This window comes from Sturnus vulgaris, chromosome 3 (assembly GCF_052056855.1).
Source record: "Sturnus vulgaris isolate bStuVul1 chromosome 3, bStuVul1.hap1, whole genome shotgun sequence".
NCBI classification, from domain to species: domain Eukaryota; kingdom Metazoa; phylum Chordata; class Aves; order Passeriformes; family Sturnidae; genus Sturnus; species Sturnus vulgaris.
In genome coordinates, this window is record NC_142245.1 from 81,437,475 (window position 1) to 81,464,353 (window position 26,879).

The 26,879-nt window shown below is 36.2% G+C and overlaps 1 protein-coding gene across 2 annotated transcripts in view; it reads left to right on the forward strand.

Annotated features, from left to right (window-relative positions):
* ME1 (malic enzyme 1) overlaps positions 1-26,879 on the forward strand; it is a 150,680-nt gene that overhangs the window by 57,705 nt on the left and 66,096 nt on the right. For both annotated transcript variants that reach the window (XM_014877783.2, XM_088162101.1), the window contains exons 4-5: positions 6,825-6,900; positions 8,078-8,239. In XM_014877783.2, the coding sequence (XP_014733269.1) occupies positions 6,825-6,900; positions 8,078-8,239 (238 nt within the window). The remainder of the gene's footprint in view (positions 1-6,824; positions 6,901-8,077; positions 8,240-26,879) is intronic.

The window sequence follows — 26,879 nt, forward strand, 5'->3', positions numbered from 1 at the left end:
TATTTTGCAGAGTCTGCCTTTTCCTTTGCAAACAAACACATCCCATTGAATTGCTGCTGTGTGGTTAGCCAACAATATGTAAAAGCTGATTGTCTAGATTAGTGATGTGTTAGGAATATAGTAAAATCAACAAATTCATGTTTTAAGAAGTGACTATAAAAATATTGATTTAGTCTTTTTCTTTATGAAAAGGATGCATCATTAGTTTGAACATTCATACCACAAAATGCTGTATAAGTAGAGAAGGTGAGGCACTAAATGAAAAAAAAGTTAGATATCTGTTAGATATACAGTAAAGAGTATTTTATGAATAATGCAAAACCTCTGCAATGACTAAGTCCATGAAGTTTTTATTATGCAGTATTTTTAGTATAGTTTGAGATGAACATTATGGTTTCCAAAATTAACTAGAGATTTTTTGATTATTAGTGAAGTGTCAAGCTATAATTAATCTTGGTACCACGTAAAATTGGTTTTAAAGTTTTCCAGTGTAAGGCTTGTAATGCTGTTACTCAAATTATTTTTACAGTGTAATTTTCTTTTGAGTTGAATGAGAGCAGTTGAGAAATTACTTCATTGGGTTGCTTTTTATTGTACAAAAGCCTTGACTTCTTTGCCCGCTTCTGGAGCCTGAGTTTATCCAATGTGCATTTTACACAGTAAAAGCAAAACATTTCAAGGAAAGAAAAGGTGCTTTTTGCAAAAATCTGTGTACGCTCAAACTCATAATGTAAAGATTACATGTTTTGATAGCAAGAATCTCAAGAGGCTGAAAAACTCCAGACCTTTTGGAGAAAAGAGGTAACACGGGACTGATGCAGGTTTTGTTTCTGTTCCTTTTTCATTTGCCTTCAATCTGTACTGCTGTGGGCAGCTTGTAATTTTTTTTCCCCCACTCCCTTTGTTGTCACCTCCTTTGTTGTGTTACAATTTAGAAAACATATGCTGTATGCAAGCTCTGGAGCCTGTTTCAGATGCAAAGGGCAGATGGGGCAATGTCTGTGTGATCTGGCCCCTGCACGCAGGTGTATCAGGACTGTTACAGCAAGTTACATAACTCTCTAGGTTGCAAATTGTGGAATAGCAGTCCCTGCTTCTCTGCTTCCCTACTCCCACATGAGGTGGAAGAGGGAATGTGCTGAGACCTGAAGTCAGTTTTCTGAGGAGTTTTATGTGGAAGTTCCTGCAGCCCATGGGGTTGTTTGAACCAGCTCTTCTGCCTGCCACCTGGATGAGTCCCTCTGAAGCACACAAGTGTCCATTGTCAAAGAAACAAGGCAGAGCTATGGACTCCAGTCGAAGATCTTAGGCTTGAGCGTAGTGTGGATCATGTATTTGCTTCTGGCAGCATTGCCAGCACTGCAGCTTGCTGGGGCTTGCATCAGAAAAAATATATTCTTAAGTAGCTATCTATCCCAGTTATATTTTAATTTTTTTTTAAATTTCTATAATTTCTTTTTAAATAATGTTTTAACATTTGTACTAAAGGATTTTCCCAGCATCTGAAAATTTGTTTCACTACAGTTATGTACCTTTTATTTCTCCAAACCAGACTATCATGAAACAGTGTTTTTCAGAAGAGATTCTTGAAATAAAAGTAAATGCTGGCTTGCTCCTATAGCTGAAGATAGACTGTTAAGCATTTCCCATTTACAGAGATTATGAAGAGACTATTTTTCTGTATTTTAATAATTTCCCTACACTCTTGTGCCAAACTGGGGTTTTGAGTCACTGTAAAAATATATGAGGGTTTCATTATTCTTTTACATATAGCAAAGTGGAGTTGGCAAATGTTAGCATCTATCTTTCAGAATATTTGATATCTTCTACAAAATAAATTTTATAATCAGTAGTCATTTACAAAACCAAATGCTAAGCATGAAATAACACATAATTTTTTAAACTTTTATGTCTTTTCAGGATTAGCATTTTACCCTCATTGTCATTAACATGTTGCTAGAATTTACTTTTTTTATGAGCTACATCTTGCTCATGTACAGCTCCACACTTTCAGAGATTTTAGCAGTACCTATTGTTTTTGATTTAGTCTTTATTTTGCTTCTTACAAACTTTTCTGTTTAAATATTATTTGAATGGGCCACATCTAGATAATCTAAAGCCCAGGTTTCTTTAACACTGATGAATTCAGGCTGACAGTCAGTAGCAGCTGCTATTTCAGCATCTACTATTTTGTATGTTGAAAAACATACCTGTGTATTGCAAAGTAATGAAATTCATCTCTGTACAAAGGGAAAGGTAAAGAAAATAAACAACGCTGTCAACAGCTGCATTTCTTCAATCAGCCCATCTCTTGTATTTATTAGGCCTCAATGACCTTGCAATGCAAAGGAACCTGCTGTGGTAAGATGTAATGAAAACTTCGAGCACGTCTTATAGGAAGATATGAGACCACATTAAACAGTCACAATGGGAAATATGGTGAAAAAAGAGTATAATGTTCTCTGCCAGGATATAGGTACTCTTAGTTCCTAGTACAAAGTTTGTATTGTATTTCTTTTCATGATTTTAAAAATAAGAAGGAATTTTAACAGGGACCAGGGAAGTAGTTTACCTCTTTCTTGCCAAGTACAGAAGTTTGGGAGAGTCTAAGCTCAGAAATAAACTGTGTCTGGCCCCTGAGATTTTTTTTTTGTTTTGGTTTTTTTGTTGCTTCTTTTTTTTTGTTTTGTTATTATTATTGAGCTTGTTGGTTTAGGCTGCCTGGGGAAGTGAAGTCACCTCTACTGTAACTCTGTGTACAGTTCATAATTCAAATAACAGTCTTGAATATGTAGGGTTATAGGGTTGTGAGAAAAGTCTGAACTTTTTTATTAAACATGTTTGGCATTTTATGAGACATGTTAAGATTACCTCCTGTTGTTATAAGAAGAGGAAAGAAAGGATTATTCTGTTACAATGACACATTTTCCTAAACTGTTCTTTAATAGAAAATAGACAAATACATTGCTGGTAGATCATTCCTTCCTCAAACATAATAAACAAATGCTCCATTTAAGTCTGTTGACTTTGTTCTCATAGATCAAAATTTTAATAAAACAGACTCAAATCATGTGCTATAGAATGACCTCCACATGACTGGTGAAATATGCTACAGTGTAGTGAGCTCAGTGACCCAAAATAGATCCACCCTTTGTTGAGTGGATCTTGATGTCCTCCTGTGGGCTCTCCCTCTTACTCTTCAGTCTTACTGCTGGTGTGATAAGAAAAGAGGTGTAAATTACTTCTTTGCCTAATTATTCCTCTGCTATGGTTTCATACATTTTCTGGCTAGCTGAAATGGGTGTCACTAGCAGTGTTTGCATTGGCTGGGCTGGTGTCAACCAGTGCTGAGCTGAGGGCTCACTGGGGCAAAACTGATTCTAGATGAGCACTTCTGCATATGTGCTTAGGCAAGTTGTTCTATCATACGTGCATAGGCAAGACAATCTGCACTGCATTGTGTTCAAAATGAACACACTAATTAGAAGACTGATCTGAGGCTGCAAGCTTCAGAACAGTTCTAACTCACAGTTTTGGTGATTGACTTTGTTGCCTTGCAAGAAAAGATAGTATGTATAACCAAGATATCCATTAAAATAGAAAGGACTACATTGTATTTTAAAAGCTACAGTTGCTTTTTCAGTGAGCTTGCCAAGCTGGACTGATCTGAAAGTGTGTGCAAGAGAACTTTATCCTAATTCCCCATTAATTGCTTTTCTTCTTAGAAATGTGAATATGTGCATACTGAAAAAATAAACAGTGTATTCTTCTCCATAATATTTTCCCTGTATCTTGCTTCTTTCTCCATGTGATTATATGTATTACTTGTCCATTTGCTTTAGCAGCCCCATCCTGAAGTGCTTTGTCAGGCAGGTGCACGTCCTGCAGGCCATCTCTTCCTCGTCCAGCACAGCAGGATGTGCATCACTGGCATGATTGTGCTTATTTTTATTATTAATGTTATACTCAAATGGATGATTCAGTCATATTTCTGGATTGAAATCCATGTAGAACTGAATCCAGTGTAAATCATCTGGCTTGCCCCATGCTTCATTCTTCTTGTAGCTGTGCTATGACAGCCCCAAAATAACTGTAATGTCGGCTAAGTAGCCAAATTGATGGGTATCTTTTCAGCTTCTCAGTCCTATCCCACTTATAATAACCTTATGCAGTTGGTACTTTCCCTGGCTATAGCATGGAAAAGAAAACACATGTAGTGCTACCTTTTGATGGCTGCCTGCATGTAGACTTGCCAGTGAATTCAGTTCCACTAATACCAGCTGAGTAGTCTTGTGGCTGACACCTTTGCTAGTCAGGGTTCCTCTTTCCAACTTGGTGTACCTAATTGCAGAGAATGCAAGAAGGAAAGTGTTTTAGTTAAGGAAATGAAGGATGAAGAAAAGAGATCCAGATGAATAAAAAAAAATCATCTGTCTTATTCTGTTGCCTTAAATTTAGGAACATATTCTTAGTCAGGTCAGTGTGTCCAGAAATGTTTTACTAAACTACTGAAATAATGGAGGAAAAGGGAAAAAGAGGGGAGTGAAATGCTTTTGACATCACTATTTACACTTCAGCTTCTGTTTTCCATTGTGGCTTGAATCTGATCCTGCTTGAACAGATTTCTGAAATACGCTCTCAATACTTATTCAAAGGTCCTTACAAATGTTCTAACAAAATTCCTTCTGGAGCAGCCATCCTACCTTTATTTTCCTCTGCTGGGGAATTTATTCCATAGTGACCTCTGTCCCTTGCTTGCAAGGAAGAGGTCATTTAGGCACACTGGGCTGGGCTCTGACTCTTTAGAAAATCAATACAAAATCTTGCTTCATTTAACACGAATCTGTTAGGTTGGTGTAAATTGGAGAATGGAGACAAGGAGAGGAATGATCCCACAAGATCACTTTCTTCCAGCACTCTGTGCTTGCTTTCACACACTCATCTGTCACAGCTGTCTCTTAAGGCTAGCAATTTTGATAAGATGTGCTTTATGATTTACAGGTTTACAGGCTGTTTTATAAAATGATGCATGGTACAATACATGAGAAAGGAAGCATCATGTATTTTTATTTGCAGTTTTATGACATTTCACTGTTAAGGGGCATCTTTTCTCAGGTAGCTGGCTCACAAATAGATATGCTTGTGTGCAGTACATACCAGAATACCAGAACATTTCAAAAGTGCTGTAAAATTAACCCTCCTTTCCCTGAAGACCTGTTACTTCCACTGGGATCGAGAAATTAATTTGATGGCAGATGCTACTTATTAAGAAACAAGCGAGATGCATTTATGTCCTGCCTAGTGTGTTAGTTCTGAGCATGGGAAATGGACACAGAGAATGAATTGGAAGTGCTAGGATGAGAGGATTTTTAGTTTTAGGGGAAAATGCATAAAATGAAATAATTTGGTTAATCACAGCATGGCTTACATTGCTTTTTGTCCTAAATAATAAAGAATTTCAGTTGGATGTTTTTGACATCAAAGAGGGAAAGAAGACACTTAAATATTAAATAATAAATTCAATATAAAAATATAAATCACATGGTAATTTATATATAAACATATCCTCTAATGTGTTTGAAATATTTAAACGTATGAAATTAAATATAATGTTCTGACTAATTTTGCTGTCTTGGTTAGTATACACTGCAGGAGATTTTTTTGCTTGACTTGGTATATGTGCAGTCATATCTGACAAACATTTCCTGATTTATTAGTTTTATTTAGACCTATAAGACCCACTTGTATGAATATGAGGTCATATTCTGGTAGATTTAAATTATTTTTTCAATAATTTTCTCAGATTTTTAATTTAAATTTTTTAAAATAGGCAATGGGGCATGCTTTAGAATAATTCTAGAAGACAATGCCTTATACTTAATGCAAAATGTAATTACAAGAAGGCATCTTTGGCAGAGGCTTCTTCATTGATGATTTCTTTGTGGATTTTGAGAGATTGCATTTAAGTGCATTCACTTAAACTTTGAGAGGTGGCATTTTTCCACTATCTCACAGAAAAAAGGTAGATAAGAAATAGAATTAAATAAACTCTGAGTGGATCTGAATGTATATCTACCTGTCAGGTAAAATAAAAGAAGAATTAAATGCTGAATAGGAGAATAAGATAGTATATCGATTTTGCTTAGGTAATAAACAGAAAATTAATTGAGAATTACACTTTTCTATTATTTTGTTTTAAAATTCCATACTGGTGGAACTAAAGGCCAATTTTCAAACATTCTTTGGAGTAAAAATTTGCTCTGTTCAGTATTGAGGATGTTCTTTCACTGGCAACAAGAAAATTTCCCACTTTTGTAACTCTAAATGGCAATCTAATGAAATAGGGAGACTGTTTTCTAAAAACATGAATGCTCCTGATTTATTTTATGTAATGATAATATCTGGCTTATTTCAGATTTTGTTCATAGCTTAAAGCTTTGGCCTATTCTTGTTTGTGAATGTTAGGACTGCTGGGGCAGTAGTGACCACTGTCATAAGACGAACTCATTTTGTAGTTGGGGACAACTGATAAACATTTGAACAGATCAAGTGCTGAGTGAGTTGGTTTCAGAAAGGACTCTTACAGGTTCTCTCTGCTCAGCAAAGCTTTACTGAGTTACTTGTTCTCTGACTTCTAAATGCAGATGATTAATTTACCTATTCATATAAAATTAAGTTCTTATTATCAAACTGAATTTATGTATGTTGAGAACACATTTACATAGATTTAATGTATTATTTTATTCAATTATACTTTATTTGTATTAAGTTGATTTATTATTATTTAACTATTGTTTATATGAAAAGTATTTTTTTATTTACAGAGGCCTTTTTATTTCTATCCACGACCGGGGTCACATTGCTACAATGCTTAAATCCTGGCCAGAAAGTGTCATCAAGGTAAGTTCAGTTTTAGTTGCATAACAAAGTTGATGCTGTTTTGTAACCAAGATGAATTGGTTAAGATATTTTTATAAGCTTTTTATCAGTTTAGATTTTGGTGATTTCTTAATTAATTTTTCAACAGAAAGAATTCTGTTGCAGCCAGAGTTTGAGGCATTTAAACACTTGCTTTTTTAGCTATAGGCGTCCTTTACTGATTAATTGGTCAATTACGTTGAATATTATGGGAAAAAAAGTCACCCCTGAATGCTTTTTCTGCATTTCAGGAAATCAAAAAGTAGTTGAGGTAGGAAGTCACTCATTCAGGCCATACTCCTGCTCAAAGTCAGCCAGGACAGGTTACTCAGGGCTATGTCCAGCCTTTGAGTTTTGAGTATTTCCAAGACCTCACCAAGGCCTTTACTCTTGGTCTCTTGGCAACCCTATTCCAGAATCTGAGTTAATAGTTCTCCACTTACAGTACTTCATGATCTCTCTCTAAAATAAAAAATTAAATTTCAAACTAAAATGGCTTGCTAGTGAATATGACAAGGAAATTGTGTTGTCAGCTGTTTGCCTTACTGAGTACTTCTTTATTATGAAAAGCATTTCTTATTAATATAGACAGTTTTTGGGGTTTACTAAGTCAATGAGAGCACATGCTTCCTGATATGTATAAGTATGATGGAGTGTGTTATTTACTCAAGGGAAGAAGACATACATCTTTGAGGGGTGAGAACCAGGTGGTTGTAGACAGCCCTGACAAAGGCCAGTAGGAGTGACTGGCTCTGGTTCTGCTGAAAACAGACTTGACAAAACCCAGGAGTTCGTGGTTCTTCTTTTTTTGTGGATAACTTCCTTTCCCTTCCTATTCTGTTTTCATAATGTTGACAGAAAAATGTGAGAGGGAACAATGCCAGTTCTCTTGTAATGTAATACTAAATACCTCTCTTGTGTATTCTTAAAAGTTTTATATGAAAGTCCCACTTACAGTGAAGCAAGAGTCTAAAATAGTGTAACAAAACCACAGTAAAATATAATAAAACAATTTTTTGCTTTTGTTGTACTGTTGATTTGTTTGCACCTGTTACAGCTTTTACATGTAAAATAAAAAATGATGGTAAGAAAATAATGGAATACTTAGTACATACAAGCAAGGAAGTGATTTTTACTGTGCCTTCATTTCTTCCTCCAGGCTATTGTGGTGACTGATGGTGAACGTATTCTTGGGCTTGGAGACCTTGGCTGTTATGGAATGGGCATTCCTGTTGGTAAACTGGCACTTTATACAGCATGTGGAGGAGTAAAACCTCATGAGTGTCTACCAGTGATGTTGGATGTGGGAACGGATAATGAGGTAAATCCTTTTCTGAGATGTAGTGAAGGGCTTTTGTTACAATACTGACTTTGATTCTGTGCAGATTAAAAAGATGTAAGGAAAATGTCTCATCCAATATACAGTGTCGATATACTCATCTTAATATGCAGTGTACACTATTTTGTAAGGTTTAAGTAATTAAGGACACTTGTCTCTAAAAATGTGCTGCATATACTGTACATGTTAAAATGTGGTGTAGAAAATTTGGTCTCAAGAAAAGGAGGATCATAGAGTTAAAAATATAATTTAAGGCAGGATTCTTTCTCCACTTCTGTCACAGAATTTCTCTGCAGTGATTTCCAATGTGAATTCTGAATTCAGATTCAGAATAACTATGCCCCTCGTTTTGGTGAACTACTTGAGGCTGTAGTCTGATCTGTGCTGGCAAGGTGTGTCTATGTACTTCAGTAGTATGTTCCCTTAATTATAAAATGCACTGTAGTGCTATAAATTTTCCCCAAGTGAGGTTCTAGTGCTTCAAGTAGGTGGACCTTGCCCTCTTTAACTTGGCTTCCCATTTGTGTGAAACTCAGAGATTTAAACTTGTTGAAAATCTCTTCTTTCCAGTACTCTTGGGATTACTGGTTAACTACTTGACCTTGATCTTCCCATTTTTTTGGCTGAAAGAATATCTGAATACTTGAAGACTCTGAATGATGTCAAATTAAAAAGAAAGCCACCTACAATGTATTTAGCCTTTGTAGAAGTAAAGATGTATTATAAATGATACAAGTGTTAAACTTTATGCATGATAAACGTATCAGAGGTTTATGTGTATTATAGCTAAACAAAGCATTCCAGCACCAGTAAATTTAGCTGGGGCTTCTGGATTGTTGGGTTGGGTGTGTGCATCTTCAGCTTTATGCACACACCCTCACGCCTGCCCCAGTGGGGTCATTTAGACAATGTATGATGAAAGCATTACTGAACAAGAAATGTCTGCTCCCTTCTCTCCCTGTCCTACCAGAACCCCCTTCTAGGAGCAGACAGGCTTTCTTGTGAGATGTATCTGAACACTGTAGTGAGTAGCCATATCAAATCACATACAAGTCTCAAGCTATAAAATATTTTTATTTTTGGTTTGAGCAGTTGAGCCAGTTTTGTAATCTATTATTGAATGTTTCTAGGCAGTTAATTACATCAGCTACTTCTGATACTTCAGTAGGCTTTTCATTTTGCTTTTATGCTTGTGTTTCACTGTAATTTTAATTTTTGTAGCATATTTTTTACTTGAAAGATATCAAACATCTACATATACACACATAGCAACATCAAAACGGGCTTATCCATGCTAGTAGCCCAACTTTCTTGTCTCTGTTCTTGTGACTAGGCATTGAGTTCAACGTATATGAAGGAGTGGCACACTAAGTATTACAATGTGCATAAAATTTGTGTGACCTGAAGTTTGTTGATGCTCTGAAATACATTCTGATCAGGAGGATGCCTTTTGGTTTTTTTTTTCATTTTGGGATATGGCTTCTTATCTTAGGGCCATAGGGAATGAGACCTCTGAATTTTGCGCTTGAGATATGAACAGGTGTGACCTTGTTGCTCTACCCCTTAAATGATTACATGATATGGGCCTGATAGCATTCATTAATGGGAGCTTGGATAGAGTTCCCAGGCTTCTTTAGTCAAAGTCAGGGATCCTGGGACACCACTCCTCTCAATTTCTTCCCTCAGCACCCTTCCTCTCACCCAGTAGCACATCCCTGTTCCCTCCTTAACACTTATGTTCAGGTAACCAGTTGATGAGTCACTATAGAGAACTGAAATGACCAAAAAGCATTTACATTTTGCTAGCTAAGCTGATTGTATTAGGCGAAGTTGGCGTGGAATTGCATTGCAATTCCTTATCCTAAAAGCTAAACCTCTTGAACAAATAAGTGTATTTTTAGGCTGTATTTTCTTAGTCTAGTCAGGATTTTCCATAGTAAGATACAATAGAAATCACTCTCACAACTTGTGCACATATAAATAATAATTATGCTGAACATGTTTTTTGAAATGTGCAGATGTTTTCCATTTAGATTAGTTCCTTCTCCCATTCTGTGGGGGCCTCCCTGCTTCAAAGGAAGTTTTAAAAATGTACTTTTGGCAGCTATAATGCAGAGGTGCACAACCTGCAAATTCTCCAGAAAGATTAATTCTTACTCTAAAGCAGATTTCAAAAAACCCCCAACTTCGCTAGCTCTCATCCTGTATTGTTTTGTTGTGTACAGAACTCAAAATGCTTTGAGGAGCAACTCACTCAATTTGAGATGGTTATTAAAGTCCTTGTTACTATTAGTTTTAGCAGAGTATTTTTAGCTAGGATATTATCCTGTTACTCATAAAATCAAGGAAAGACAAGAGAAGCAAGTAGAGCATTTTTATACAATTGCCTAGATAATAAGCAAGAGAAATGGAAACTGCTTATTTATGGGTAAAAAATTGACCTAGTAGAAAGTCCCATGTACCAAGCTAATAAATGGTTCCATGTAGTTGGTGTGGGACTGAGTGTCCAAAAGAAGCAGAGTTGACTGCTGTCAAAAATAATAGGCCTGTTTTGTAAGGTATTGACAAGGAGAGTGATTACTTCGGAATTTTTATTCAAAGCATTTAAAATATTATTTGGGGTACTGCTAGTTATTTACTACAAACCATGGCAATCTCACTAAAAGTTACGCCTTACCAATAGCTGTGTATATTTTAGGTGTGAGGATAGTACTTCTTAGGTGGAGTTTCAATACAATTAAAACATACTTAGGCATTAGTCTGAGTGCTGATATGAAAGTGTTGTTGGAAATCCTGAGGTGGTATGATCTCTGGATCCTGAGTGTTCATCTAATATTGCAGAGATATATGTTAAATGACCTTGCAGTGATTAAAGGAATAGCCTGTAGAAGGAAAAAGATAATTTTCAAGATACACACAGCTGCAGTTTAGTGGAGATCTACCTGAAACACATGTTCAGCACTGGAAGAGGGATGGTTTAAGGGTGATGGAAATAATCAAGCTGGATGAAAGGGAAACATTTAAACATCAGAATTTGAGTGATGATTGTTTTCTGCTTAAAAGATGTGAATAAACTCTCATGAAATAAACAATATTGAGACAAGCCTTGTTGGCTAAAAATCAGTCTTGCTTATAGGGATGTGAAAACTGGCAGTTTAATAAAACCAACCAAACAGCAAAGCCTAGTAATAGAAACCAAGGTCAAACACTATAGGCAGTAAAAAAGCAAAAGACATTAAAACAAAGTAACTTAATTAAAATAATAATTAATTAATTATTAATAATTATTAATTAATTAAGAATGAGGTTTTCTGTTTTTCCTGATGCTTTTTGTTAGTGATGGTACATATGGAAGTATTAGATAGTCCCTATAAATGTGGTAGATACTTGTTAAATGTAAGTTATATCTATCTTGGCAAGAAGTTCTATTTTCCCATTTTATTAACAACAAATCAATATGTTGAAAAAGCTTTAAAAGTTTGTCAAGATCCTTAAATCAGAATGTCCAAATAATGCTTTGTCAGTTCTTTAAAAAAGAAAAAGTGGTAAAAACTTTCTCTGTACCATGCTGAGCTGGGTGTGGAGGAAGTAATAGTTTTTTCTTAGGTGTATCTGGAATGAATCGAAAAGAGCAGGAAGATTAGATTAAAGTTAAGGCTCTTATTGCAAATGCAATGATCCTGGTCTAACGAGAGTTTACAGATTTTTGATGGACTTATTTTGTACCTTTGGAAGACATTTGAATTCTTACTGTTTCTTTTAAGAAACTAGGCTAATGAAAAAACAAAGCAGGCCTCCTGTGTTATTGCAGAAAATGCAATTTAAAATATGTATTTCTGTGAGGAATAATAAAATACTTGTGGGTTTATGATATCTCAGGGGATGTTTTTCAGCGCTGCAATGTTTAATATCTTTATCAGTGACTTGGAAGCAATATTTTATTGTTCAAGGGTCACAAAAGAGACATGGTTTAGTTAAAGTACTATTATCCAGACAGAGGAGTAATGAAATCTAGCAAAACTGATGCCTTATATTATATAGAAGTCAAACCAATGGTGAAAGGGTTTCTTTTGGCCATAAAAATTTTAATCTAATACTGGATGCTTAGCAGAGGAATGAGAACTGTGTTTATTTGATACCTTAGAAAAGAATCTTTGACGAGTTCAAGGCTGCCAGACCAATTCAAAACTGATCACATGTGTAAATTCAATACTGGCAATGGTCAGTTGTGGGAGATTTGGAAAGCTTGTGTGTTTGCTTTAATTGAAACCATTTACCATAAATTTCAGTTCGGGTAGAAAGCATTCAGCTCTTTCAAGCAGTATCTTCACACAGTGTGGAAGAGCCAGGACAGCTTGAATTGAAAGGACTTCTTACACAGGCAGTTCCTAGCAGAAGAAACTGTGGTGCTCTGAGCACCAGCACAGTGCCATGTGGATTCCCAGGGGCCACAAGTCATTCCAGCTGCAGTGGCTGCAAGGAAACTGGACACACATTCTCTTGCCCTGTGTAGACATAGCTAAAAAGCTGATAGGTCACTATATATGCCCTTAATGTGCAGATGAATCCAGTTTACTTTTAAAATATGAGTGTCCGAATTGTTTTTTATTTGTATAACTGTTGGTCTCTTCTCCAAAGTAATAAGAGATAGGATGAAATAAAATGGCCTCAATCTGCACCAGGTGAGTTTTAGATGGGATATTAGGAACAATTTCTCCTCAGAAAGGGTTATTAAACATTGGAACAGACTGCCCATGAAGTGGTAGAGTCCCCATCCCTGGAGGTATTTAAAAGCTATGAAGCTGTGGTGCTTAGAGACAGTTTAGTGCTGGACTTGGCAGTGCTGGGTTAACAGCTGGACTCATTATCTTAAAGGTATTTTCCAACCTAAGTAATTCTATGATTCTATGATTTAAGCACTGAAAAGTGCACAAAAGAAATATGCAGGACAGCTGCTACAGCAGCTACGTCTTCATCTGCGACAGTTCAGGGACTTGTGGGTTGCTATTTCAAGTTGTTTCCTGCATGCTTGCTTTGGAATATTTTTTTCTCTTAACTTACTAAAATATTGAAGTGCAGGAATGTGATGGTTCTCACAGTTGCCCTAAATAGGTCAATGAGCATGCCTGGGCTGGCAGTTCCAACTCCTCTGGAGGAATGACAGGCATCTGTGCTGGAATATGCAATACAGAAAAGCTGAGGTGCATATTCAAGCCCAGTTTTTCACTTTATTCTAGTTAGCTTTTTATATTTCCCCAAATCATTTCCAATTCTTCGAAGAATTAGTACCAACTTTCCAAGATTCATATTCTTGAGGAGTACCTACACATAAATAAATGTGCAAATGAAAGCTCTTGAGAAAATAGAAACAAACCTGCTTTTATTATTCATATTTCAACCAAAATAGAAACCTGGACAGTAGAAGACTGATTATAAAGGCAACCTGCAATTTCATAGCTTATCAATCTTATAAAAAGTTATAAACACTTATAAAAGTGTCAAGTAAATAATTTAAATTTTGCACAGCTGCAGGGATTTCTAAATAAAAGACAGTCACAATTTGCATTCATATGTAGAGTGGTGGCACTTTTACACTTTAAAAAAGTGTAGTAAGTATTTAATAGGAATGATATACTTTCTGATTTTACAAAGGTCCTGTTGCCTTCCCCTTGAATGATAATTGTTAGAACCGGAGACATTTCAGTGACAATTTTACTGTAAAATAGCAGTAGCATTTCCTAAATTCTATGAATGGAGGTTGGTCCCATCAATATAAAGAGTCTATTTTTGTTTCTGGTGCATATATGAGAATCTAATTTCTAGGTTATATTATCCAGGGTGTTCCCTAGTTGTTTTGCATATTTCTGCAATATAAATGACACTATGTGTGATCAAAACAGGTTTCCAGATGTGCATCTTTTCGTTTAGGTGTGTTAAAATGTTTTTGACCAAATTAACCTGGCTGACGGAAAGAGGCTTTTTTGCATGTTCCACAAAGGAGTCAGGCCAAGGAAGGTGCTTAGAAGTAATGCTGTGGCCCAATGGTGCTGAGTTCCACACATGAACATTTGTAAAACTATTGAAGTAAAGTGAAGTAAATTTTCTGTGTGTTTTTTATTTTTTGGTTGCTGCCTGTCTGTGCCCGTCTGGTAGGAGATAACTGCACTTTGCTTTACCAGTAAAGTTTCATTTTACAAGTGGACTTTTCCCCCTTAGATCTTGCTGCTGTATTGCCTTCCCAGGCAGCATTTGAGCAAAGGAGAAAATAGATGGCCATTCCTTTTTCTTCCCCTTTCTGAACTTTGAGTTGGCAAGAAAACAATGTGATTGGATACTGCTTTTTGTAGAGTCAATGTCATGAGGAATTTTTTCCATTCTCTCTTCAGTGTTCAGAAGTATTAAAAAGTAAAGTAATATCTGAACTTTAAGTCCTGTCTAGCCCATTGTGAAGGAGAAAAAAACCCCACGCTATTTTTTTTTTTTTTTTTGGTCAGAATCTGTAGTCTGCTTCTAAGTCTATTCAGTTATTTGAAGTGGACTGAGTTTGTGTTAGAAGAGGGAATGGACACATATATCCGATTTTATAGATGCATGTTATAAAATTGAGGAGTTTAGTGTTACCTTTCCAGTCTGTTTCAAAAGGTCCACATCTAAAATAAATATGGCATCATCAATCTCTCCTAAACAAGTTTTATTTAAATAGCAGGAACACCTGGAACTGTGCCAGCATCTATATTACACTTTCAGACTTAAAAATGCTCTGGAGAAGGGATGGCACAGATAAGACTCACCATTTTCCCTCAGTGCAGGGACTGGTGGGTGACATGTTTGAATGGTTTACATTTATCTAACAACTGATGTTCTTCTGTAATTTTTGAGCATTTTCCTTTTCTTGCTCTTTAATGCTCTTGTTGAATAACTACAATATGTCTGGTAATACATTCACAACTTGAAAATTTCATAAGTTATTTTTACTCAGTGTTTTAACTCATATGAGTTGAGAATTTGTAAGTGCAGTAATAAATTTAGATTTACCCAAGATACTGAGATTTCCAGTGTGTTTCAGTCTTCTAAAGACAGCCTCTTTGAGTTTGTCTTCTATTTTCTCCCTAGACTTCTGCAATTTTTAAATTACTGTTTCTTCTGTATCTTCTGTCTTACTGTGTATTTCCATGGCTATATTAAACCTTCAAGAAGGCTGTGTGCAAATGTTTTCTGCTTCTTGGGGGATGCATTCTACTAATGATATATTAAGAGAGCTAAAACACAAAACATTGCCTACCCCTTTTATGAAGTAATTGTGCCCAGAGGGGAACAGCATTTCCCACAGTATTTCGAGTGGTTAAAATTTTTGACTTATTTGCAAATGTAGAAGATAATTTGCTATTCTTTACCATAGTGTTCCCAGGGGAACATATTGCATCTCCCCTATTATTTTCATTTAGCTGCTTTTCTCATACTTTGTTAGGCATGCATCAGCAGCTATGAGCACCAGTGCTTTCACCAATAAAACTCAAATATAAATGGGCCTGAATTTTTAAATATTTAGTTTATTTTTGTGACTCAGGACTTTTACAGATATTGAAACTTGGTTTTGAACTTACATCTACCTCTTATTAAGCAAACTCATGTTATCTTTGAGAAGTGCTAGTCTACTGCACTTTGAGAAATGGCATTCCGCTGCTTAGCGTGTGAGAAGACTTCAGCAATTGTCTTCTACTCTTGATCCATTGTCATCCTTTAAACTTTGTCATTTTGGCTAGGAATATATGGTATTCTTTTCCTGAGGCTGTTAATTTATTATTGTGGAACTTGATATTTATTATTATTTCTTTTGTGAAATGTTCTACTTCGTTAGACCATGGAAAATGTGACAGAACTAGGTGGTGCCTCAGACTTTCACGTTTACCAAACAATGTTGGTAGTGATTTTTAAGATCTGAGAAGTTGAAAAGGGAAGGGTTTTGAAAGAAAGAATATAGATGGTGACACAGGATTTAAGTCTCAGTTTCAGCTGACACTGAAAGAATGAGCTGTGTACTGATGTTGCAGGCAGTTCTGTCCATTTAATTTCTTACTTCACTTTTCAGAGCAAGGGGATCTATGAAAGAGGGCAGAAATTGATATCTGGAAATGCTTATTTTGGATAGCTTGCATGAATATCCATAGACTAAATTGATGGCAGACTGTTTGAAGATTCATTGGACATTTCCAATTCTTTATGCTCAGAAGACAGCAACAGATAGTGTTTGTTTTCGTTGGCTTTCACAGTAACTGCTGTCAACCTCCTCAGCAATTTCACAGGCAGCGGGGAAGACAAGAGAAGGAATGGGCATAAATATAGCTATTATCACAGAAGGTGGGAAAATATGTATTATTTATGGATCCACGAAAGACAGCCTAGCATCTGGGACAAAGCTTGTCATGCTTGAATTGTAAAGGTGCTCTCACAAATGTTGGCCCTGCAATAGCAAATCTATTTTGTGCACAGAATGACTTTTTCTTTTTTTTTTCCCACTAGTAATAGGACAGACGTATAGTTGAGATGCCAGCACCAAAATATCATCATACTTTTTTCAGTCCAGGGGACACAGTTGACGTGACTTGTTGGTGTAGGAAGAGGTCCAACCCTTTTGGCTCTAGTAAAGAAAATGTCTGAATGTCAGCACAGGAGACAGGGATGTCAGGGTCAAAGGAAGGACCATGTGGAAATAGCTTATGGAAGTAAATGAAATAAATAGACATAAGTTTAATGAAACTGAGGAGAGGTCACAACAAGTGGTGGAGATTTATACTTATATGTGAATGGAAAAAAAGAAACCGAACAAAATATCAATGCTGTTAGTGTAGAAATGAGATATACTGGTAACCTAGAACAAGATTTTCAGGTCTGTAAATGGTATCTGTTGGTATGTTAAAATTCTGTTCAGTTACCTGTCTGATGGATATGAGACACTCTGCTGTCATAATGTGTGAGCTGATACAATACAATATTAGCAAAATCCTCTTTATTAGTATAATATTAAATATGAGTGAAAAAGGTCTTTGGAGGTTTTTTTAAGGCTTATGTTATCTTGTTTTTCAGATGAAGGAAATTTCTTAAGATGACATTCCTCTGAATACTGCTCATTAATAACAAGCCTTTACTGCTATCATCTTAAAAAATATAAATCTTTGCTCTTTGCTGATTCACTTTGTTGGTGGTTTGCTTTTTGAGTTTGGGTTTGTTTTGGGGTTTTTTAATGTATTTTTGTCTGGTTCTGAAAGCTGGATGATTCCTTAAAATGAGACATTCCAGCTACCTATCCTAAACAAAATTTGTAAATATAAGTGCATGACGATAAAGGGAATGTTGTGTGTTTGTTGCTTTGCAAAATGATATAGAAAAGTTAGATGTATTTAAAGTGTTTGAGCCACCCCAAGCAGCTGTATCTTGTCACTCTCTTAATTAAGCTAAAAATGTAATGTATTGAGATAGCTACACTCCTGCTAACTTTACAGGAAAAAAGGAAGATTAATATCTCCAACTTCTTCAAGTGTTTCACTGAGGCTAGACCTGTTTTATAGGGTACTATATAGGCTGCCATGAGTATTGTTTGGGCTCTTCTTAAAGGTTATTGTTTGGCCATCTTCTGTGATTTATTCTAAGTACTTATGGCTAGAACTTCAAGTAGGTTTTAGCACGTCATCCCTCGTTTTTTGAGAGCAAGAAATTTTTGAAAGTTTAATTGCAGTAATCTATTTCTATAGCTTCCAGTTCCCATTATCCATCAGCTATATTTTAAAGTGTAGGGTATTGTAACATGTTTCTTGATGTGTGACAGAACACGTGACTCAGATTTTAGCCATGTAGCAGCTGGGGTTCATGAAGAAGAAATTGTAGTCATTAACTCTGTGGTGCTTGTGGGAGGTCAGTTGTGTAGGCAGCTTAATGGTTCATCTGAGCCTTTTCTGTGATTCAGTAAAAGTTTTTATAGAAAGTAGATATCAGGAGTTTCAGGAGATTTTTTGTGAGATTTCTTCTGAAAATTATATGAATTACATGAGATTTCTCAGATTTCTTTTTTTTCTGACTATTGTTAGTATGGTAAAATATTAGTGATTACATGCAGCACAATGTGCTGAAGTCCTAAATGATGTTGGATTCTTCAAGACTATTGTTTTCTCAATAAGCAAGAAATGCCACTGGCATGCAGACAACCATTTGTTTTCAGTTTTACTGTGTAAAAGAGTTATGCATGCTAAAATTGTGTCTGATGAAATGTTCCTCCAAAACCATGGTTCTGAGTGTCTTCCAAGTTCCAACTCAAATTACAGGCATTTGTGGAATTGGCATTGTCCCTATCCCTGCAGACAGATGTTAACATCAGGAGAGTTCTCTCAGACTATTAAGCATAATGTAGAGTGTCTATCCTGCAGTTTTGTTATGTTTTGTATTCTTAAAATACACAATGAATTACCCTCCCTGTTCTCCTTACTAACTCTGCTAGATATGGTTCTGGTAGCAGGTTGAGTCATAGAATCATTTAGGTTTGAAAATACCTATAATATCATTAGGTCCCAGTGTTAACCCAGCACTGCCAAATCCACCACTAAACCATGTTCTGAAGTGCCATATGTACTTTTAAATATTTCCAGGGATGAGAACTCAATCATTTCCCTGGGCAGCCTGTTCTAATGCTTGAGAACCTGTTCTGTAGAGAAGCTTCTGTATTCCATCTGTGGTGAAAGTGCCCTGTAAAAAAAAAATTTTCAGATTGGCACAATTAACACAGAAAATGGATCCTTCTGTAGTTTTCCTCAGTATTTTTCCAAGATAGAAATAATTTCTCCTTCATCCTGGTAATCATGTACCTTAGTTATGAGTTGCTTGTGGCTACTACAAGTTGCTACTTGGTGCATAAGTAAATGTAGATTTAAAAGAAGGAGCTGATGAATCCCTATGGTGGTGATACAGAAGCATGTTACTAGGAGAACTCTGGTGCTTTAAAGACCAGTCTAACAAGGAATTTATTATCTTTGTTTTGAAGCTAAGTCTGTAACAGAAGATGTTGGAATAATAGTATGTTTAGTATTGAAAAACATTTTAGTTTTTCGTTTTCTAGTATGAAAAAATTTCAAGCTAACTTGTTAGCTTTGAAGGCAGTTTTTTTCTTTTTTCAATTGCTGTACTTTCATAGCAACATCGAATCCAGTTCTCAGGAAAATGCCTTCTTTTGTCCTTATGAACAGCACGTGACTTGTGATGGCCATTCTCTGAAATGTACTTTTAATAGTTTTTAGAAGTTAAACTGGTTGAAAGTCATCAGTGTGAGCTGTTTGACCTGAAAAAGGCTCCAATGGCATTTAAATTTCAGAGAAGTGCCATTATATTTTTGCTTTACCTGTTGGCTAGCAAAGTTGTACTTGAGGTATATTTCACTACTCATCTCTTCCTAGGTCTTTCCTGATTGGAAACTGCCATAAAGATCAAGGTACACAGAGCAGTTTTTGCCAGATTGTCCAAGGAGATTTACTGCTAGAATTTTTTTTAATATAAATGATAACTTATAGAAAAAGCTTTATTATTTTTGTGTTAATCTCAAATATTTTGTGTACTGGAAAGATGAGCAGGTGGAACAAGAACCAAATTGCTCTGAAAAAGATATAATTCATCTGATGTCAGATGTATTATTGCTTTAAAAATTTGTAGTTTTTTTATTCAGTATCAAGTATGGCAATATATGGGTAGCCTAGCTGTAGTGTGTATTACTTGCAGTTTTCAGAGCCCACCAAGTAAAGAGGTTCAGGTGTCATTTTGAATTCCAGATTGTTTTGAAAGGAACTTCTTGGGCATATGCATCATTAATCGACCCCTGGCTGTAACTGGTATTGTGTGTTTAAAGTGCTCATAAATCTTGAATTACACTTAAAAATCATAAGATAAACTTCCTATAAAAGTATAATTGCTATAAAATATTTTATAATTCTCAGCACTTTGGAGTTTAGCTATGAGGGTGACTCAGGTGTGTCTAGAGACTTGCACTAAAAGGCAACACTGCTCTCTGCCCCTGCACTGTCAACAACCTTTGAGCTCATCATCTGTCACTTGGTTCCACAAACTGCCTGGTGGACACAAGTGAGTCATGTCCCAAACACAAATGCCTTGTCTGACTTGGAAGAGACAGCAGCCCCTTGAAAAATCTGAAAAATCAAGTGCATCTTGCCCTTTGCTGCTGCAACTTTCTGTCTTTGGATTTTGCACTCGGTGCTCCCTTGCTAATGAGGGCTCAGACATTTGTATGTCTCAGGTGTGTTTGGAAATGTTACCTTCAGGGGGCTGGGTGCTCTTTAGCTTTGCGTGCTCGCTCACTGGAATGTGTTTGGCTTGTGGAAGAGCCCTTCTGGTAGCCGTGGCAGGGAGGGAGGGAGGGATGCAGGCAGATGGTGCTGAGCGAGGGGGCTGGAGGCTCGTGCCCCTGGGCACACAGCCACTGTCTGCCCACAGCACTCACACACTGGGGCCTTTATTCAGTGCCACATCCATGCAGTGGAAACATCCCACAGAATGTCCTTGGCACAGCCTGGCTTTGTGCAGTCTTGCTCGGGGATGGGCTAATTTCATAGCGTGTTACAGGATTCCTTCATGAAGCATTCTTTCCAGCCATTAGAGGGATTTTTATTTTGTTGTTAAAGTTCGCTGGAGCTGACAGTTTTTCAGCTGGGTGAGGCTGTCTGCATGCGTGGGAAATCACTAGAATACAAGCAACAGGGTTCAGTGAGCATTCAAAGCTACAACTGGTAATTCCTCTTCAGGTTAAGAAATGACTAAGTTCCCTGAGCAGAAGCAAGCCCAGGATGTAAAGATCACATTGACACTTTAATAACCTTATGAAATTAAAGAACAAGTTAGGTTGAATAAATGAAGCCTGTTTTTAAGGAGAAATAATTTAAAAAGTCGAGTCTGGGCGTGTAAATCTATAGTATCATAATACATATATGAAAGAGAATATATTCTCTATATATTTTAGCACAACCTTAAATTTTTTAAAGCAGAGTTTTTAAACATCATAACTACTTTTCTGTTGCATTAGGATATTGCTTCATCAGAGTTTTAATAAATTTTTGTATTTTGAACTGTCTCAAAAATTCATAATACTCTTTGCTAATAATTTTATTCCACAGAAGTTGTTCCTTCCAAGCACTGCATTCCAGATTGATGACAAAGGAGCACTATGAATGTATTATCTTTTAAACTCTTGACTATTGAAGGTCTAGAATTTTGTCTGAACAGATAAGGGACAATTTTCAGTGATGTTTTTAGGATTACAGGTGGGAAAATAGTAATTATAGTATGGCTGTATCTTTATCTCTAAAGAACTGACAGGTTTTGGCAAGGTGAGCACAGCGGGCTTGACTGTTAAAACTCATGTCCAGTGTGGGGGGTTTTTCCTCCTTTTTTATAGCTAGAATGACCCATTGTGATACCCATTTTTGGCCTCCTATTTTGGGCTCTTTTGTGGCATCCTGTCCTATGGAGGAGCCCATGGAGGAAACTGAGGGACAAAGAGAGTTACTGCTCTGTATGCCAGTGTCTGTCTTGGGGATGTCTAGATAAAGTGTTAGCTGAGACTCCCAAAGATGAGATCTCCTTCTTTTAGGGAGAAACAGAGAATAAGGCTCTTTTTTTCTTGTGCAAGAGGCCCCTTGCTAACATTTGTAAATGTCTTGACAAAGGTCTGGTTTATATAGGAGGAGCTGTGATCTCTTCTTAGTGAGTATGTCATATGGCTAGTGTAATTCAAAGAAAACAAAATTTCAGAAAAAATCTTAAAATCTTTGACTATGCAACTTATTTTTGCAAAGTATTCTACACCCTCAAACCCAATTAGTAGCATTCAACTCATCCAAAATTCACTTAGCATTTGTAAACATAGAATTTGTTACACATTTTAAGGGTATCATCCTGTATTTCAGACTTCAAAACAAGCTTATTCAAAGAAGAGAAAGGCTTTCTAGTCTAATATAAATTGAAATCTTATGCACTCTTTTTAATGTGGCGAAAAATACTTTGCAGCTGTAAGCAGTTCTTGAAGGACAGAAAATCATGAATCAGCATGTTAGTGTTTACAAACTGAAAGTTTAAATGAATGCAGATTGATTACTGGGTAAGGAGTATTGATGGAAGCTGAAGTTAAGTCCAAAACATTGGCATGTTCCTTACTGGCTAACTGTTTTTATTGGAAAAAGTTTCATATCAAGTGAAATTTCAATCTTGTGGAACAAAAATAAGAGTTTGGAATATGCAACTCTCCGGGTGAACAGAAACCCTCCTGTGCTCACCAGACCTTCCCCAACCTGTTAAAACTGAGACAAGAAAGTTACAAAAAGAATTTAGAGTGTATTAATGTCAGGAAGTATTAAGACTTGAAAAAGCAGCGGCCTCCCCCTTGTGTTCTTGATAACTGTGTGCTCTGTTAGACGAATCATGCTCTGAAATGTGTTTAATCTCTGGCATGTGGCATGTCTTTGTCCCAAAGCTTCAGATGTCCCATACAAATACAGTTCTCTTTTAGCTCTGTAACTGTGGCTCTAGTGCAAATCATTTCTCATTGTAGAACTGCTGGAGGGTTTTGGCATTTTAATGGTGTGGGGTTAGTTGCTACTCTGAAGCATTACTGTACACCAAACACTAAGTAGCACTAATTGGTTCTGAACTCTCTGTCCTCCATCTTTGCCTTTGGAAAGGCTCGGGGTCTTGCAGATGTTCCCCTAAAATTTTCCATGAAGCTGTTCACTAAAGTATGTATTTGTTCCAAAGAAACATCTCAATGCCAAGTTTGGGAGTAAATGACATTTCAGAGTATTTGTGCTCAACTGATGAAATATTTAAGTGTGCAGTTTTCTGTTTCTCACTAGTTTGGCTTTTGTAGCTAAATTAGAGCCAGGTGCACAGCTCAGCCTTGCTTGAACTTTGATGGTTTGCTGATCTCTTTAAGTAAGATGGCATAAACGGTTTGTCTTTTTCTTAAAACCCCAAAGGTCATTACAGTTTTAATGTGCTCAGGTGGTGCTTCAAAGAACTTTATTTCGCACAGCTAATTCTGAATAATATACATGATATTTCCACTACCAGAACTTCAAATAGGCCTTTATTCTTAGAAAACACTATTTCTATTATAGCTTTAATGTACCACATTCAAACTCAAATGTTTCAGAACTTTTTTTTTTTAGTCTTAGAATAAACATGTCTAAAAATAAGCTGGCATCAACTTTTTCACTATCATGGGATATGCATAACAAACCCACCAACCTGGAAAAAGGAGAGTTATGTTTTGAGGGATATTTGATTTCCAAAAGAACAAAACAAAGTTTAAGCTTTGACAACAAGCTGGGTAACAAAAGAAACCCAAGTCATTGAGGAAAAGCACCTAATCATCATGTCAGTTTGACATACTGGATTGTACGACAGAACTTTTTTTTTTTGTAATTATTTTGAAAGCCATGAAATAGTTGGTAGCAAATGTTAATCTCTCAAGATGTGTGAACCCTCTAAAAAAAACAAGCACCATGGTCCTGGTTTGCATGGTGTTGACCTGAATAAGGGGATAATGTGCTTAAGCAGCTTATTCATTCTTCAGTGGCCTTTGGAAAGGGAGCGGGTGCACAATGGTTTGCCACTCAGGGCTCAGACGTGACCACTGTTCTTTTCACTTGCTGAAGGTTTCATTCTTTTGTGTCCACCACGGGCTTCTTCATGCGTTGTTCCAAACAGGACCATAAAGGAACTTTTTGGGGCTATTTCATGTCAAACTGTAACGTTTGTTAAGCAGAATGCATTGAGCTGTAAAGGAATTCTGAACTCTGAGTATATAGCTGGCCAAGCTTTTCATCAGAGATGTGTTGCTAAATTAATTGTCTCTGCTTGTGAGACTTCCCAGGCTAGAGGTTTGTACATACTCCTGAAACACTGTAATAATTGTTTTAAATATTCCACATTAAATTTCAGCATCAAAGATCGGTGAATAAACTCAAGCAGTGGTCCTAGCAATGGAGCTGCTTTTGAGTTCTGAGTTTTTGTGTTGACTAGAGATTTAAATGCTCACAGACATGAAAAATGCAGAAGTAGCAAAACGAGTATCAGAGCCTATGTACATTTCAAGGCAGACCCATGGCTGGTTTAGCACTTTTCAAACTAAGTAATGTGATGCCTGTTTCTCTTGAACTTTCATAAAATCACTGCCCGTCTAAACTACCTCCTTGAAGGAATTAGACTGATTCAGTCTGGCTGCAAAGTGTTTCAGAATTTAAAAAATAAAGAGACCAAAGATTTTTTTTTTCATTTTGAGCATCAGTTTTTTGAGCATTTTTCATTTTGAGCATAATTTTGAGCATTCACTTTTTTAAATTTTGAGTTTTATAAAATGAGAAAACCGACATTGCTTAATAAAAGCTTGTGGAAGCTCTTTGAAAAGAGAAAATCAATTTAGGAAGAAAAATTAGGGGAGTTGGAAAGGGATTGAGTTATTTACTCTGGATTTGACAGTGAAACATGCAGTATCCATGCACAGGACATGGAATATCAGAAGCCTACTGGCATGGAAAAATTCAGCAATGGGATTTTAGAAATGAGATTGCTGTTTCTGAGTCCTACCGTAATGTTCCTGACAGAAGCTCCTGAGGCTTGGCAGTTCTTCTTTCCAGCCTTGTGTGCTCAATCTGGTGGGAAGCGTGAGAGAACTTGTATGGGCTCTTCAAAATTGTCTGAAGATTTCCTGTTGTTAAAAAACTAGTTTGCACTTCCTGTGAATTCATATCCCAGATATATAAATTTATTATTGATTTTTCAGGTTTTCTTGAGGTCATTTTTAATAACTAGACAAACTCAAAATGGAAATGAAAAAAATAATTTCAGAAATAGTTGACTACAGAATAGCTTGACTACAAAGTTTGAAGTGATTATATCAAAGCAAGAAGACCTTATAAAAGAGACAATTACTTTGACAGATACCAGATAAAACTCTTGCCAGTTTTTGCTGCAGTATCTAGAAGAGGTACAGAATTATTATTTTGATTTTGCTGCTAGAATATTTATGATAATGTGAATACACAGGCAAAATTATTTCTGAAAAGTAATATGCTACTTAGACATGAATGCTACAGTGTGTTGGTGAAGGGAAAAATAAAATACTTAAAGTGTAATGATGTCACCTTCATTTGCAAAGTAATTTTAATTTTGAGCTTTATTCATGTTTCGCTTCAGAGAGTTAAACTAACAACTTCTGAATGGCTGTAAGTAATATATTACAGTTTGTTCTGAATTAGTGATTAATTCAGCAAGTTTTATTTAGCAAGAAAATTCAGCTTTTACACCTGCTTGACTTTCTAAAATATTCTAATCTTATTTCTTTACATCTTTGTGGAAGTGGAGAGAAAAGTGAGCGAGACAGACATCTCTGTCTATAGGTCTACATCAGGGTAGTCCCAGGGAGGCACAATTCCACCTAAGATTTTAAGTTTCATACTTATTCAAATCATTCTTTAACTGGGAGCCCGGAGGAATTTTTTTCAGTTTTAATATATTAAAAAAAGCTGGGATGGGAATTTAGGCACTTCTCTGAAATTCAGAAATCAGATTTCTGTTTCACAGTCTGGGTCAAGCAGAGAAAGCTTTCCAGACTTTTTGCTTAATTTTGCATTCTGAAGACTCTCTCTTGGAAAGGCGAGTTGGTCTGTGTTTTTCTTCACAATGTTTGTCTAGTTGAAGCTGATGTACAAAAGATTTCTGCCACCCTGTTGAGTTTGCAAATTGTTTTTGGATGAAAAATGTTTAGCCAAGCTTCTGACTATTCTGCAAGCTGTTTGGGCACGTGTGGGAGGATTGCACACTCTACACAATGGGGAAATTAGCTTATTTGCCTTTAGAGGCATGTGAGAAATAATAACAAAGAGTGTCTTTATACCTGAGTTCCTGGGAGAGCCAGTGGAACTGTGAAACTTGCTGTGGGGAAATAAAAATTTAGTAATTTGTACGTTTTAATTTGGAAATATATCAGACCTTCTAGTAGTGAAGACATGGAATGATACAGACTTAGTGTTTTAATGGGAAGTATGGCTCATAAAGCTAAAAAAAAAAGAAGTACAAGATTTAGGGCTGGAAAAATTCAGAAATCATATCCAACTGATGGAACATGGATAGCTGAAATGAAGAATTCTACTAATTCTACTAATGATAATCTACTAAGTTTGGAAGGAAAAGGGCAAAGGGTTTGGTATGTTAAATTTTAGGAAACAGCACATTTTCTGAGTATCAACTCATCAACACAGCTGAAATGATGGGCTCTGGGAGAGAATTGTTAAACATGATGATAAAATAATGAAAATGGCTTTTTAAAAATGTCAGAGCACTTTCAGAATACGAAAGAAAAATAGAAAATTACTAACTAAACCTTCAAAAGATAGTTTTGAAACCTGACATCCCAGAGTAAACTTTACTTTTTCACTTGGAAACTCTACACTTGCTTTGAGACTAGGATATCCTTTTTCCTTGATACAAAAGGGTGTTTCTTTAATCTCTTTATGTTTCTTTGGTCTTAATATAGAGGTGGATAAATTGATATGTACTTCATATGCTTGGCTTAATC